Source organism: Eptatretus burgeri, chromosome 3 (genome assembly GCF_056783735.1).
Source record: "Eptatretus burgeri isolate ZD-2024b chromosome 3, Ebu_testis_v1, whole genome shotgun sequence".
Lineage (NCBI taxonomy): Eukaryota > Metazoa > Chordata > Myxini > Myxiniformes > Myxinidae > Eptatretus > Eptatretus burgeri.
This window is the reverse complement of record NC_140963.1, coordinates 138,784,930-138,799,310: the sequence shown is the minus strand read 5'-3', so window position 1 is coordinate 138,799,310 and position 14,381 is coordinate 138,784,930. Positions and strand designations below refer to the sequence as shown.

Sequence of the window (14,381 nt, the reverse complement as noted above, 5' to 3'; positions counted from 1 at the left end):
CTTCCCATCTGAGTCGTTCTTCCTCTCTGAGCCCCATTAGCTGTTCGCTCTCCCTCCGGAGCTTTTCGATCTCCGTGGACTCAAATTTTGCTCTCCATTTTAGTTGTTCAATTTCAAACTCACATTGTTCTTGTTTTCTACCCCACAGTTTCTCCTGCTCTTCATTTTCCAATCTCATCGTTTCTTTCAATTGGCTCATTTCCTTCCTGTGTTTCATTCGCTGTTCTCTCACCACTCTTCCTTGTTTCCTCTCCTGTCCTTCCTTCTCCAGTTTCGTGGTTTTCTTCATTTGGTTAATTTCTCTTTTGTGTTTCATTCGCTGTTCTTTGTCTATCTCCTCGCACTCCAGCCTTGCCTTTTCTTCCAACTGGTCAACCACGGCTTCATGTTCCTTTTGTTTTCTATCTCATTGTTCCTCTCGTTCTTCCCTCTCCAATCTCGTTGTGTCCTTCAATCTCCTGATTTCTCCTTCCTACTTCATTCGTTCTTCCTTCATTACTCTTTCTTGCATCTCATTCTGCAATCTCTTCATTTCTTTCAACTGACTGATTTTTTCTCCTGTCTCATTCCTTGTTCTTTGTATTTTCTATTCCACTGTCTTTCTTGTTCCTCATTCTGCAATCTCGTGGTTTCCTTCTATTGGCCGATTTCCTTCTTCTATCTCATTCGTTCTTCCATCATTACTCTTTCTTGCATCTCATTCTTTAATCTGGCCTTCGCTTCCAGCTGTTCGATCTGTACAGTGTGGTTCCTTAACGTTTCATTCTCTGCCATCGTTCTTTCTTCTCTCACCATCCTCAACTCGTTTTGTAATTCTCTCTCTTTGTTTTGGTGTTTCTGTAACTCAGAAGCTTTCTTTTCCAATTCCTTTCTCATCTCCGCACACTCCGACTTTGCTTTGGCTTCTAATTGTTCAATCTGCTCAGTGTGCTTCCTTAACGTTTCATTCTCTGTTTCCGTTCTTTCCTCTTCCAACGTCCTCAGCTCATCTCGTAATTCCCTCTCTTTGGCTTTGTGCTCCAGTATCTCATCAATTTTTTTCCATTTTTCCTCTCTCTCTGTTCATCCCTTTCCTTGCACATCTCATCCCTTTTCTTTCTCATCTCCGCATACTCCAACTTTGCTTTTTCCCTTTGTTGTTCCTGATATTTCTGTTCTCTTTCTACCTTCTCTTCTAGTTTTCCCTGCCATCTCTTATTTCTTTCTATTGTTCTTTCCAGGCTTTCTTTGTCCTGATTGCCTCATCTTACCTCTTTCTTTAGTTGCTCTACTTCTAAATTGTGTTTCCGTTTTTGCTCTTCTAACATTTTTTCCCATTCTTCCTCCAATTGTTTCCGAAGCACGCCAATGTCCGCCTGCCTCACCTGCCATGCCCACGTGGTTTGAAACGGTTGTTGGGAGCGCTCGCCTCGTGTCGTGCCATTCGTTGCGCTCAAAATAGCCGCCCGCTCACGCCTCGTGCCGCGCTGAAGTGCGGCCGCGCCGCCATCTTGCGACTCCGTTTGCCGGCAAAGTTCGTGCTCAGAAAAAGAGGGTGAGCTCCCCCATGGATGAACATCAGCGGCGAGTTTATAAAAAGAATCATCCCGGGCCATGGATTCTACATTCAAACACATATCTAATACCCCCGGCTCCCGCTCGCCTTGAAACGCCATCTTATTTCACTTACGCGATTAATTTAGCTCGCTCGTAATTTGGAGGGAATCGGGGGTCGCTCCACTCACCCCTGAACCGATTCCCGTGAATTTAGCTTGGAGACGGGAGAGTTTGTTTCCCGCTCGCTGACACCACTGTTGCGAGGAGGGGGGATGAGTTCGTATCCCACGGCCTGACGCTAATGTTGCTAATTCTGGCCCGTCCGGCGTGCGATCGGCCGCTTGACTCGAATGGCGACCGCGTCACCCACCGGAACGGACAATTTAGTCGTGACCCTCCGGGAACTACCGCCAGGAGCCAGTCATGGGTGGGGGTTTAACCTCACCACAACTCAGTCCGCAATCTACCTGCGCGAAATAGGGTCCGATCGCCAAATGGTCGATTTACCTCAGTACCCGCGCGGATAGCGTACCGAGGAGTTGTACCACGCCACAGGTCGGCTCCGGACACGAACCGCTTAAGCGGCTCATTCCGTACTACAGGGATAACCGAGCGGAGTTATCGTCGACCTTGATGGTTCAGATTAGTTACCAGGTGTTTTAAACCCACTATTAATCCCTTACGTGATGCAAGATGGAGATTCAAACAAAGGAAAGGACGCAGCGAAACGGGGAACAATTGGACCAGCACATTTATTACGGAAGCACGGAAGGCACGTATATTACAGTCAAGCGAGAAAACACAATAAAAGCAAGCAGATCTGCAACCGAATATGATTTATACGGCAACACTTATAACAGTTCTACCCTTCAAGACTGGCGCCACCCACAGACATTTACACAAATCCCCAAAAGAAAAGGAAGTCGCGACTTCCCTTAGCGCGTCCAACCCTTGGTGACCGTAACTCCGAGTACCTCCGGCGTGGTCCACTGGGCTCGTGCCTCGCACCTGCTCGTGTCGTCCGCCCGACGGGGACGAACGAACAGAACCTCCAACCAGGAACAATCACCACAACTCTCCACAATTCCCCTTTAGGGACAAGGGAACAGGGACAAGGGAACGGCGTTCTCGTCGACCTTCACGCCCACAACTCTTGACAATCGACCGAACGAACCAAGAGCCAGGACTCTCCATCCCTCGACAACCGACCGAACCAACCAAGAGCAAGGACTCTCCACCCCTCGCCTTTTGTAGGGTCGGGCTCCGCCCTTTGCTCCGCCCCGCGCCCTGCCCTGTTCTTGGCTCCACCCCCCTTCTGGAAGCTTCCCAAAAAGGGGCGTGCCCTCTCGTTCCCCCCTCCCCGCGCCGTGCGGGGGACGAGGAAAGTCAGTTTTGGCTCGGGGCTAAGGAATTATTCCCCCAAAATCAGGCCCCCACCTTTTTTCACCTTTGACCTCTGGCTCAAATCGCACCTCCCCCATGCCAAAGCGCGGGAAAAGCAGAAGGGAAAATCCAGCGGGAGAGATTCAAGCAGAAGTTTTGGGCGGGAGATGCCCCTTTCGCATCCGGGTTGCTGCTACCACTCCGCTCCTTTCATCCGTCATGCGGAGATCGTGACCGCACGGTGCTCGTTGAATGGCGAGTGGCGAAGATGTGGTAGCGTAGTTGTGGAAGGTGGCGTCGTGGTGTAAATGGCGTGATTGTTGGCATCGTGTAGTGAATGGCGTGATCGTTGAGATGTTGGTTGTGGCGATGTTCGTTGTTGTTCTTGCAACAAATTAACGACAGCAAAAGAAAACGACTAACTGAAGAACCGCAGCCCGAATGGATCACATATATTCCCTCTAAACAACGGGTTTGGGCTAACTACACATGAACTTACCGATATATCTCACCTGAGGACCCTTTATGGTGTAATGCGAATTTCCACAGCCGTAACAATATATATACTGAAACGCAAAAGAAACTTACCACCTTTTAAACCTTAAAATATCAACAATAACACTGCGTGTAGTAAATGTGTGAACTTATTTGTGGGCAATAGTGTCCTCACTGTCAGAAAAAACGGTCACGGATGGTCACTTGAACCTTCAATGGTCACTTCATAGCACAGCTGTTGAACAGCCGTTTTGACTCTCATGATTAGCCAAGGGGTACGGAATGATTTTAATGTGCTGCACGTGATGTCTTGATATTGGCTTTAAAAAGCCCAGTGCAAAATGGGCATTTCAATCAACATGCCACGATTGTCAAGGGATCAACTGCAGTGTGCCTTGGGCATACTGCAAGGCGGATTGAGCTACCGTGAGGTGGCACGTCGCCTTGGCTGTTCACACCAGACGATATCGGCCCTGGTGGACAGAGACACCCTCCACAACTCTGCAGATGACAGACCTCAGTCAGGGAGGCCAAGAGTTACCACTGCAAGGCAGGACAGGCAGATGGTCCTAATTCAGATGGCTTCAGACATTGAGGACTGAGTGGGACAGAATCCAGCAGCAATCCATCCAAAGACTGGTAGGCTGTATGCGCCGACGATGCACTGCCTGTATCCAAAACAATGGTGGCCACACACGCTATTGAAAGGTGACTGACATTGCACCCTGTGCTGTTCTGTACTGTAGAACAAACTTATGAGATGGTGTATCTTGGTCAAAAACTTGACATGTCATCAATAAAATGCCAATGTTTCAATTAGCATTTGTTGGTTTGTTTTATTTTGAACTGTTACCATTTTATTACATTTCAAACAAGTGGTAAGTTTCTTTTGCGTTTCAGTTTATATATATATATATATATATATATATATATATATATATATATATATATATATATATATATATATATACATTTATATGTATATACATATATATATATATATATATACATTTATATGTTTATACATATATATATATATATATATATATATATATATATATATATATATATACATTTATATGTTTATACATATATATATATATATATATATATATATATATATATATATATATATACATTTATATGTATATACATATATATATATATATATACATTTATATGTATATACATATATATATATATATATATATATATATATATACATATATATATGTATATACATATATATATATACATATATATGTATATACATATATATATATATATATATATATATATGTATATACATATATATGTATATACATATATATATATATATATGTATATACATATATATATATATATATATATATATATATATATATATACATATATATATATATATGTATATACATATATATATATATATATGTATATATATATATGTATATACATATATATATATATATGTATATACATATATATATATATATATGTATATATATATATGTATATACATATATATATATATATATATATATATACATATACATATATATATATATATATATATATATATATATATATATATATATATATATATATATATATATATATATATATATATATATACTGTATATGTGTGTGATTGGAGAGGAACCGACCAAATGGACAGACATGCACGCCCAGAAGGACGGACGAACTCGCATGCCGAATGGACAAATGGACGCACTCTCACACTAAGGAGAGTTGAAGGAAGGAAAGACAGACTCGCACATCCGGAAGGATGGACAGACAGATGAGGACATGGACGCACTCTCACACTAAGGAGAGTTGAAGGAAGGAAAGACAGACTCGCACATCCGGAAGGACGGACAGACAGATGAGGACTTGGACCTGTACCCGGACAGACTGATCAGGCCTCAGCCCCATACCCGCAAATGGTTCAGGAACAAACAACGGATGGACGGATGGATGCTTGGACCGAGACCCAGAACAAATGGCGGATGGCTCCGGAAAAAACAAATGACAGAGGGCCATGGACCCGAAACAAACAAACAAATGACGGACAGACCAGGAGCTGGAACAAGCAAGTGATGAACGCATGGACATGGAACAAACGAAGGATGGACCCAGACCCAGAACAAAGGATGGATGGATGGATGGACGAACGAACAGATGGACACTGGCCAAACGATGGACGGACGGACAGACTCAGCCTTTGAACATGCACCCAGACAGACTGACCAGACCCGGACCAAACAATCTAGTCCCTGACCCAGACCAACGGATCTGGCCTTGGTCCAAGCTGACCTCAGATCTGGACCAACCTGACCTTGTACCCAGACTGACCTGTCCTCAGACCCGGACTGACCAATTGAACCTCACACACACCCAGACTTGGACCAAATGATGGACGGACCCAGACAAAATGAGGGACTGAACAACAGATGGATGGAAGGACAGACCGAGAACAGAGATGGATGGACGGACTCAAACACAAAACCTAAACAAACAACGGATGGGCAGACGGACCTGAACCCAGACCCGGAACAAACAATGGATGGATCTGGCCTTCGAATGGTCCATACTTTCAAACAATGGATGGACCATGACCTGGACCGACTTACCAGGACTTGGGCTCGGACCACGACCCAGACCCAGACAGACTGATCTGGCCTTGGATCTGGACCCTGATCGACAAACTGGGCCTCGGACCCTGACTCAAGACTCGGACCGATCAACTGGGCCTCGGACCCTGACTGACAAATCGGGCTTCAGACCTGACCCAGACTCGGACCGACTGTCGTGACCTTGGACCCTGACCCAAACCGACCGATGAAGCCTCAAACCCATACCCGGACCGAAGGAAGGATGGACCTGGACAGAGCGATGGATGGACCCGAATCCGGACTGAATGACCGACCAGCTGGTGGACTTTTGCCACAAGGACCTCCTTCCACAATTTGTGGTTGCAATTGCAATGAATGAAAAAGGTAGGTGTGGGTGCGTGCGTGCGCGCGCGTGCCTGCACCTACGCGTATGTGTGTATGTTTGAGACTGATAAAGTGCTTGCGTTTGCTTGTCTCGTAACAATGGTTGGAAATCTATTATCGGTTGCATTGAAATCAATTTTTTTTGAAGCATGTTTTGATGGTCCGAAAAATGAGCTGAAAACAGGAAGTTTGTGATGTGCAGGCTTTGTGTCCTTTTGTTTGTGGGACATTCAAAGATGAAAGTCTAAAATCCTCCCAATGGACCTGCACGTTATTAAAAACTCTCGACATGAAAACAAAGCTGTAAAACGTGATGGAACGATGGCTTAACATGAGTTATTGTTTTCCATGCACACAGAATAAACGGCTCCCTCCCAGAAGGCCATACCCTGGTGGAACAGCAGCTGCAGCTGGACATACCATTGTCACTGGATCATGCGGGCACGTACGTGTGCACAGCCAACAACGGCCTTGGGCACGCGCGCAAAGAGGTCACAGTCGTCATTTCAGGTATAATGTCGGACAGGTAACGATGAGGGTGTATCTCCTCCACGTCTGCCACGAGCTTGCATCTCCGTTTACAAAACGAAATACTGTTCTGTACATGTCTTTCGAACCAGCCTTTCTGAACCGGTGTCTTTGTCTACTTTTTGCTTCGTTCTCTGTTCAGGTGGCTGGTCCTGCACTTGTGTCTATCTACAGGACTAGTTTGAGTCAACGGACAAACAACATCAGAATAGTCTGTTATTTCAGGAGGTCCTTCAAACAGAATGAATGTTCTTTTGGGGACAATGTCCGAGTCCATTAGGCGGAAACTTCTGATGGATCGGATCATATCCCGTGCTCGAAAATCCAAATGGTAGACTTCAAGAAGGAAAGGACGAGTGGCTGTGTATAATGGAGTGTGGGAGGAGAGGAGGTTTTGAGGAAACTGGAATGAGAGAGGAAGGAATGGGCATGAACGGAGCACGTCGGAGGGGGTAGGGGGACATGATCCCATCGTGACCGCGTATGTAATACATCAATGGCCCCTCATCCAATAAGTGCCGACATGGAACTACTCGAGAGCAGGTCCAGTCCACCCGAGAGGGAACACTTGGTCCAACACAAGAATAACGGTGCAACGAGCGCAAATGGAGTTTAAACTCGAGGAGTTAGTGGAGACTTTTGTACCATCGTCCTTGGTTAGGCATGTCCATCATCCGTCCTGAGTGGGACTCCATTGTGAACAACTGGAATGAAGCTTCACAAACTCACCAATCTCAGGGGGTCTCTGCCTCAATGGGCTTTGCCTGCCATATGGTGTAAGATCATCACTGCCCCCTCTTTCATTCCCCCCCCTCCCCTTTCCTTCTTTCTTTGTTGCTCTCCACTCCGCACACATTACTTCCATCATGACCTTTTCCGTTTCCACGAACAGTTCCCGGTCACCGACAACCAATTTGGCGCAACTTGTTATGAGCAGCTCGTAAACGGATGGTGACCTGGTGGTTCCGCTAGTCACCATGGCATTCAGTTGTGATCCACTGCTGCTGCGACGACTACGATAACGACATAAATTCCACTGATCTGCTCGGTGTTCCTCGCAGGACTCTCAAGCCGGTCCGGTCCATATCCGGTCTCCAAGGTGTGATTTGCACCTCAGAATCGCATGAAAGTGGAGACAATTATCACAACTAGAGAGGGCTGTCCCATGACTTTTGGTATCCTTCGATGCCTTAATGAGGTTTGTGGGTGCCATTTTATCGACCTGATGAAGCCGTTAAGGCAGAAACTACGCTGTCCAGGACCAGTGTTCATGTGAACTTGCGTCCATGTGATGATCTAACACCACCACCGTCCCTTTCATGGTCATGTCCTGGGGTAGATCTTCCCTCGTTCTCTCAAAGTGTCATTTTCCTTGATGTGTTTTCATTCATTGTTGTACTTCTGCCATTCTTTATGACTCCCCTGTGACTCATGTGAAACCCCCTCCCCTCTCTTTCTCCCATCAGTTCAGGCAACACGGACCTCCCCTGGTGGCGGTGTGTGGGTCCTCCTGGGTGGTGTGGCAGCCATTTTGCTTATAATAGCCTTTGTTGTCACTACAGCCATCGTGTGTTGCAGACTGCGGACACGGCACAAGCCAGCTGAGCACATGTACAAAGAGGGAGTAGGTGGGGAGAGGGCAGGAGGTGGTCGGGGAGGGTTAGTGTGAAAGAAGGGAGGCGTGCTGGTGGACTTGAGCCAGGGTGGCAGTTGAGGAGGTGGGAGGGGTTGCATGAGATTATTTGCGAGGGTGGAAATGATGGAGCTGATTGGGAGGAGTAAGTGTGGGGGGGGGAGGAGGCGGGTAGAAGGTAAGGAGGTAGTGACGGGAGAGTAGAAGGGGTATTAATGTGGGTGGCACGGTTGAGGCAGGGGTGGGGTAGTCATGAGGGTGGAGGGAGCTAATAGTGGAGGTGGAAGAGTGAGTATTAATGGGATGAGGAGTGAGTAGTAAGAGGGTGGGGGTAGTAATTATGGTGGAGGGGGAGGGGTACTTTTGCCTGGTGTTGGCTTGATGGCTTGAGTGATGGGCTAGGGATCTGAGGGTCATGAGTTCAAATCTCACTCGGCTGTTGAATTAATACCAGGTGGGGTTGACTCTGCCTGTCATCCTTCCGAGGTTGGCAAAATGAGTGCCAGCTGGGTCGGAGTCGAGGACCCGTTCAGGATGGTGCCCAATAGCCAAGGAGACTGCTTAGGCAGCACATACTGGATTATAATCACACTGGCAGGTGGTAGTAGTGAGGATGAGGGTTAGTATTTGTGGTGGAGGGGGTAGTGATGAGGGTAGAGGGGGTTTGTCGTTGTGGTGGTGGGGGGTAATTATGAGGATGGAGGGGGATAGTATTTGGGGTGGAGGTGGGGAGTGATGTGGGTGAAGGGCGGTTGTAGTTGGGGAGGAGAGTGGTAGTTATGAAGGTGTAAAGGGAGTAGTTGTGGTAGCGTGAGGGGAACTTGTAACTGATTGCAGGTGAAATGTTAATGTAAAATTGGAGTTGTTAAAACATGTTTTTCTTTATTGTTTTCATTCTAAATTATTGTAAATGTCAAACAGAAAGGCATTTTTATTAACAATGGCTATGTTGTTATCGTCTAACCTTTATAAACAGTCACGTCTGTTAAAATGTTTGAGCCTTGGAGGAGGCACGTTGTAATAGAGGAAATAACAATAATGATAATAATAAGAAAGATGTTGTAGGACAGCACGACGCTCGCAAAATCCAAATTAAAGTCCAAAACCCGCACAACAACCACGTATTGTGGTTTCGATTGAACAGTGTTTGTGTTCGCCGTATAACTGGGCAGTGCTTGGACCATGACCTACAATAGGTAGTTTGCGGTGGTTTCAGTACTTTGTATGAACATGCGGTGTAACAATCCAGATGTTTTCATGTTAGGGATGTGAAATGAACGCAGTGTGTGTGTGTGTGTGTGTGTGTGTGTGTGTGTGTGTGTGTGTGTGTGTGTGTGTGTGTGTGTGTGTGTGTGTGTGTGTGTGTGTGTGTGTGTGTACGTACAGATCAGATGGAGATTTGAACACCAAGTTCCCAAACAGTCAGCCCTCTGCCAGCTCGCCTCATGTCACGGATATATCCGCAGTGAGGCTAACACACACACACACACACACACACACACACACACACACACACACACACACACACACACACACACACACACACACACACACACACACACACACACACACACACACACAGACACACAGACACACACACACACACACACACACACACACACACACACACACACACACACACACACACACACACACACACACACACACACACACACACACTTTGTCCCATTTTGTAACTTTGTTCATTTACTATTATCCCGTAATGTTGGCTTCCTCACATCGCCATGTCGCTTTGCCTTCACCTTCTGTTCCTTCAGTTCGACATGTACAGTTGTAATTCCTTCCATTCGTTCCTTTGAACATTTCCTCCCACAACCTTCACCCTTCGTTTATAATTTGCTTCATATGTTTGGTTATTTTGTCGTCATGTGCTCGAATCGCAGCTCACATTTCTCCATTAATATTATTCAATAGCACGGGCCGGCCAGGATGTCTCGGAGGTAGTGCACTCACCTTTCAGCTGCCACGTCTGGGTTCGACCTGACTTTGAACTCTCAGATCGATGTTTCACTGGCAAGGTGTTGCGTCATGGAGCACGCCGTCCCACGGATTCGACGTTAAACCGGGGAACGTCGACCGACGTTGGTCTCCGACGGACTTTAAAGATCCCTCGGTGTCTTTCACAAAGACTGGGACGCCGTGTGCCGGGACGTTGATCGAAATCCATATCCCTGCACACCGAAGTGCAGGTGGGACGGACGCACCTTTCCTCACTCATGATGCAACAAACAAGCAGGACGAATTAATAACTGAATCCCAGTCTGCAACGGCAATAATAATAATAATAATAATAATAATAATAATAATAATAATAATAATTAAATGGCGTTTGATAGTCACTCCATCATCGGTTTCGTGACCGACCGTTGCAGGTGATTATTTACTTTTCAATGTGGAACGCACGTCCCATGGCTCTCTCCAAATGCAGTTGGTTTGAGACATTTCCCATTAGCTCCTGAGACTTGTTGGCATTGTCATTTTGCACATCTTCATCCGGAATATGTTTGTCTCGTTCAAACAGGACACCGGGTCCATGTCTCCACCTCGTATTGATTGTTTGGAAACATTCCCAGAATTTTGTTGACCACCGCATTTTCCATCTTATTGTTCATGCTGTGCAGCTCTTGAGATCTTCCTCAACACGTCTGATTCGGATCCCCTGCAGGACCGTTACAGGCATCTCCTGGTGTAAGGACACTCGGTGTTCCCGACTGTGAAAATGGAATTCGGGTTTTTCTCACGTTGTCAGGACATGCCTGATGGAAGGATCCAATGAAACCGAGCTGCTTAGCTGTCTGTGGTGGATTGACGGGCCCACCACAAGCCCTGGAGCACGTTGATGTGGATGTGGATGTGGAGATCTGCATTCATATGGGACAGGATGTTTAAACTTTAAAGCCTGCCGGGATCATTCCCCCACCCGAAGGATGCATGACCTTATTCCACGTTACGCCGTCGTTAGGCTGTGCTGAAGGGATTGGCAGGCCCACGACGAGGCCTGGTGCATACTAAGGTGGATGTAGAGATGTGCATTCATCTGGAACAGGATGTTTAAACTTCCAAGCCCGCCAGGGTCATGCCCCACCTGACGGACACGAGACCTTATTTCATGTCACACCGCCGTTTGAACCCACAACTGAGATCAAGGTCGCTCTTCACCTCTTACCAAGGAATCCCAAAAGCACGTGTTCAGCACATTTTATTTTTAGGACATCCTTCATGCTGACACCGCCTTCTCTCAACCTGCAAGCGAAGCACCTTCCGAGTATTGTTCTTCTGCACGACCACCCATTCCACCGTCCAGCGTAAAGTGCTGTTCCAGAGCCACGTGGTCTGCGGCCTGTCGTGATGCGGACGTTTTATCAAGCCGAACCGAACATGACTCCGCGTCGTGCATTGGAGAACGATTCCACTGTTTGAAACAACCGACGACGAACCAACTTGACTCCAACGCACAAAGGTCGAGCCCGTGGTCTCTTCTCCATAATCCGAGGATGAGGCCATTCGGTCCACGTCGTCCGTTTTGTTCACGCGTCCCATTTTGATGCGTCGATTACTCCGACAAGCCCAGACAAAGACACGACGATCTGAGCCGTCCCGCTGCCCCGAACCACCTTTCAACACACTTAATGGCGGTTAATTGGACTGGCTCTCTAACCACACGGCAATCGGTTAAAAACTTGCGCAACCTCTTGTGCAAGGCCAAATCTAACTGAGATCGGCGTACCCAATGTCGGTAGACCCTTTTCCTTTACCACTGGCAATCAATCTCCCTCGTATTAATATTCCAAAGCTTTAGGCCTCCATTTAAGGCCTCCAATCAAAAAGCTTTGGCACATTTCATTATTCAACTTGTCATTCCATCGCTTCGGCTCACATTAGTCATCAGACGCAGGTACATTTGCTCATTTTGATGAAGAATTCGGACATGTTTTCATGATGGAAAAGGACAAAAGACGTGTTTACAATTTCTCGGCCCGTCCGTTTCATTCCTTCCTTTCTGGATGGGGGCGCCAAATGTTGCTTGTACGATTTACGCGGGTGGACTAGTTCTCCCGCTAAATTTCAAACGACTATGTCTGTGGGACAAGATCGTGGCCTCATAGCACTTGGTAGCATCTGGAACGACGTGCAGCTGGTGTGTAGGTTTAGCGAAAGGATCCGTGTGAGGGGGGCTTTGAAAGTAGGCCAGGGTGACGATGTCATGGCACGTGGAGAAACAGCGGCATGGGTTCATTTCGTTTTCTCTGCTGATTTGTATTCTAGGCCTGGTGTTACCAAATCTCTCCTTCCTCGGAGAGCTTGTGTACCTTCACCACCAACACCACCACCCCGCGAAGAAGGGATTTTACATTCTAAACGTTTGTTCTGGAAGCACAGTGATGCTGCTTTCATGCACTGTATGTTTATTGCACAACTGTGTAAATAATACAGCAGATTTAAATGCAAAATACTCCAAACAAGCAGACGTTTCCGCGCCACGCTGTTGTGGCTTCACCACCTCCCTCATCTGCACATCACGACTCTAGACTTATCTTCCTCCCCCCCTGCCTCCCCCATGGCCACCACTTGTGTTTTCTCTTGTATCATGTGGTCTCTTCTTGGCCTTGTCTGATTAGTTCCACAAACAAACTCTTCATGCGAACCTCCCTTTCGAGATCACCACCAGTATGGATGACCAAGAGGCTGTTGCAATTAGCGCTTTACCTTTGTTATTGCTCGTGCTGGGCTGGCAGGACGGCCTCGAGGTGTAGGCGTGCTCCACTCCGAGCTATCGAGCCTTGCCTCGATCGTCAACCCAGCTATAAACTACCGTCAGTAATGATGGAACCAGCGGGCTGAATTCAGAGTTAAATCCCAGTCCGATGTGCATTCGCTAACAGCAACGACAAGAACGTTGCTCTTCCCGCTGCTTTGTGTTGTTTTTTTTTAATATTTATTTCTGAGACTCATGGAAGAGCTTGTGAACATATCACATGTATGTAGGAGAAGGACATCAGGGGACATCACTGTACTTTTCGATGAATTACAAAGATATTCATAGACAATGGACAATGCAGTGCAGGATAACAAAGCGATTTGAACGTGTGGTCTTAGCAACATGAGCTCTGTGCCCAGGAGCAAACGCCGCACAAGCTTCACACTTAAAATGTTGCAGAGACTCTCTCGGATGGGACAGTCGATGATGTTGGTGTATGCATGAGGACATTCCTGTAACTTGAGTTGGCATCTGGTGGTTTGGAGTACGGTACAGTACTTCCATGTCTTTTCCATGAACTATTTCAATGAAATTAAGGAACATATTTTATGTGTTTAAACTTGGCCCTGTCCCTCTCTCATCCTCAGCCCCTGAACATTGAACCGGATGTCACGGGACAGAAAGCTTCAAAACTCACTCCATACTACGATACGGACGGCACGGTAAGGCCACACTGAAACTGGCACATGATTGGCAAAAGGCAAAACAGCTTCCCAATTTTGGGACAAGATTAGTTTGACTCGTACCCGATGGATTTTGAATGATTGGTAATCGAGCTTTCGCGTTGTAATGGTGCTTGCAGAAGCCCGTGGTTAAAATACCACAATATTAACAAAAGAAAAAAAGAAAGGAAGTCTTTTATTCTTGCACTCGTTGAAAGAGCTTAAAAATGAGAGGTTATACATTTCGTAACAGCAAATAAAATAATTTCAGGAGCTATCGAGGCAGCGGCCTGTTGCCTATACACTGCCTGGGTTAAATTTTCTGTTTCAAAAAATTACAACCTGTAGGTTTGGAATAATTTCAAGCA

General features: G+C 46.3%; 1 protein-coding gene across 6 annotated transcripts in view; it reads left to right on the top strand.

Moving 5' to 3' along the window:
* LOC147031115 (nectin-3-like) overlaps nucleotides 1-14,381 on the top strand; it is a 141,731-nt gene that overhangs the window by 101,498 nt on the left and 25,852 nt on the right. For all 6 annotated transcript variants that reach the window (XM_085875852.1, XM_085875849.1, XM_085875850.1 and 3 more), the window contains exons 6-9: nucleotides 6,769-6,920; nucleotides 8,405-8,549; nucleotides 9,958-10,036; nucleotides 13,939-14,013. In XM_085875852.1, the coding sequence (XP_085731978.1) occupies nucleotides 6,769-6,920; nucleotides 8,405-8,549; nucleotides 9,958-10,036; nucleotides 13,939-14,013 (451 nt within the window). The remainder of the gene's footprint in view (nucleotides 1-6,768; nucleotides 6,921-8,404; nucleotides 8,550-9,957; nucleotides 10,037-13,938; nucleotides 14,014-14,381) is intronic.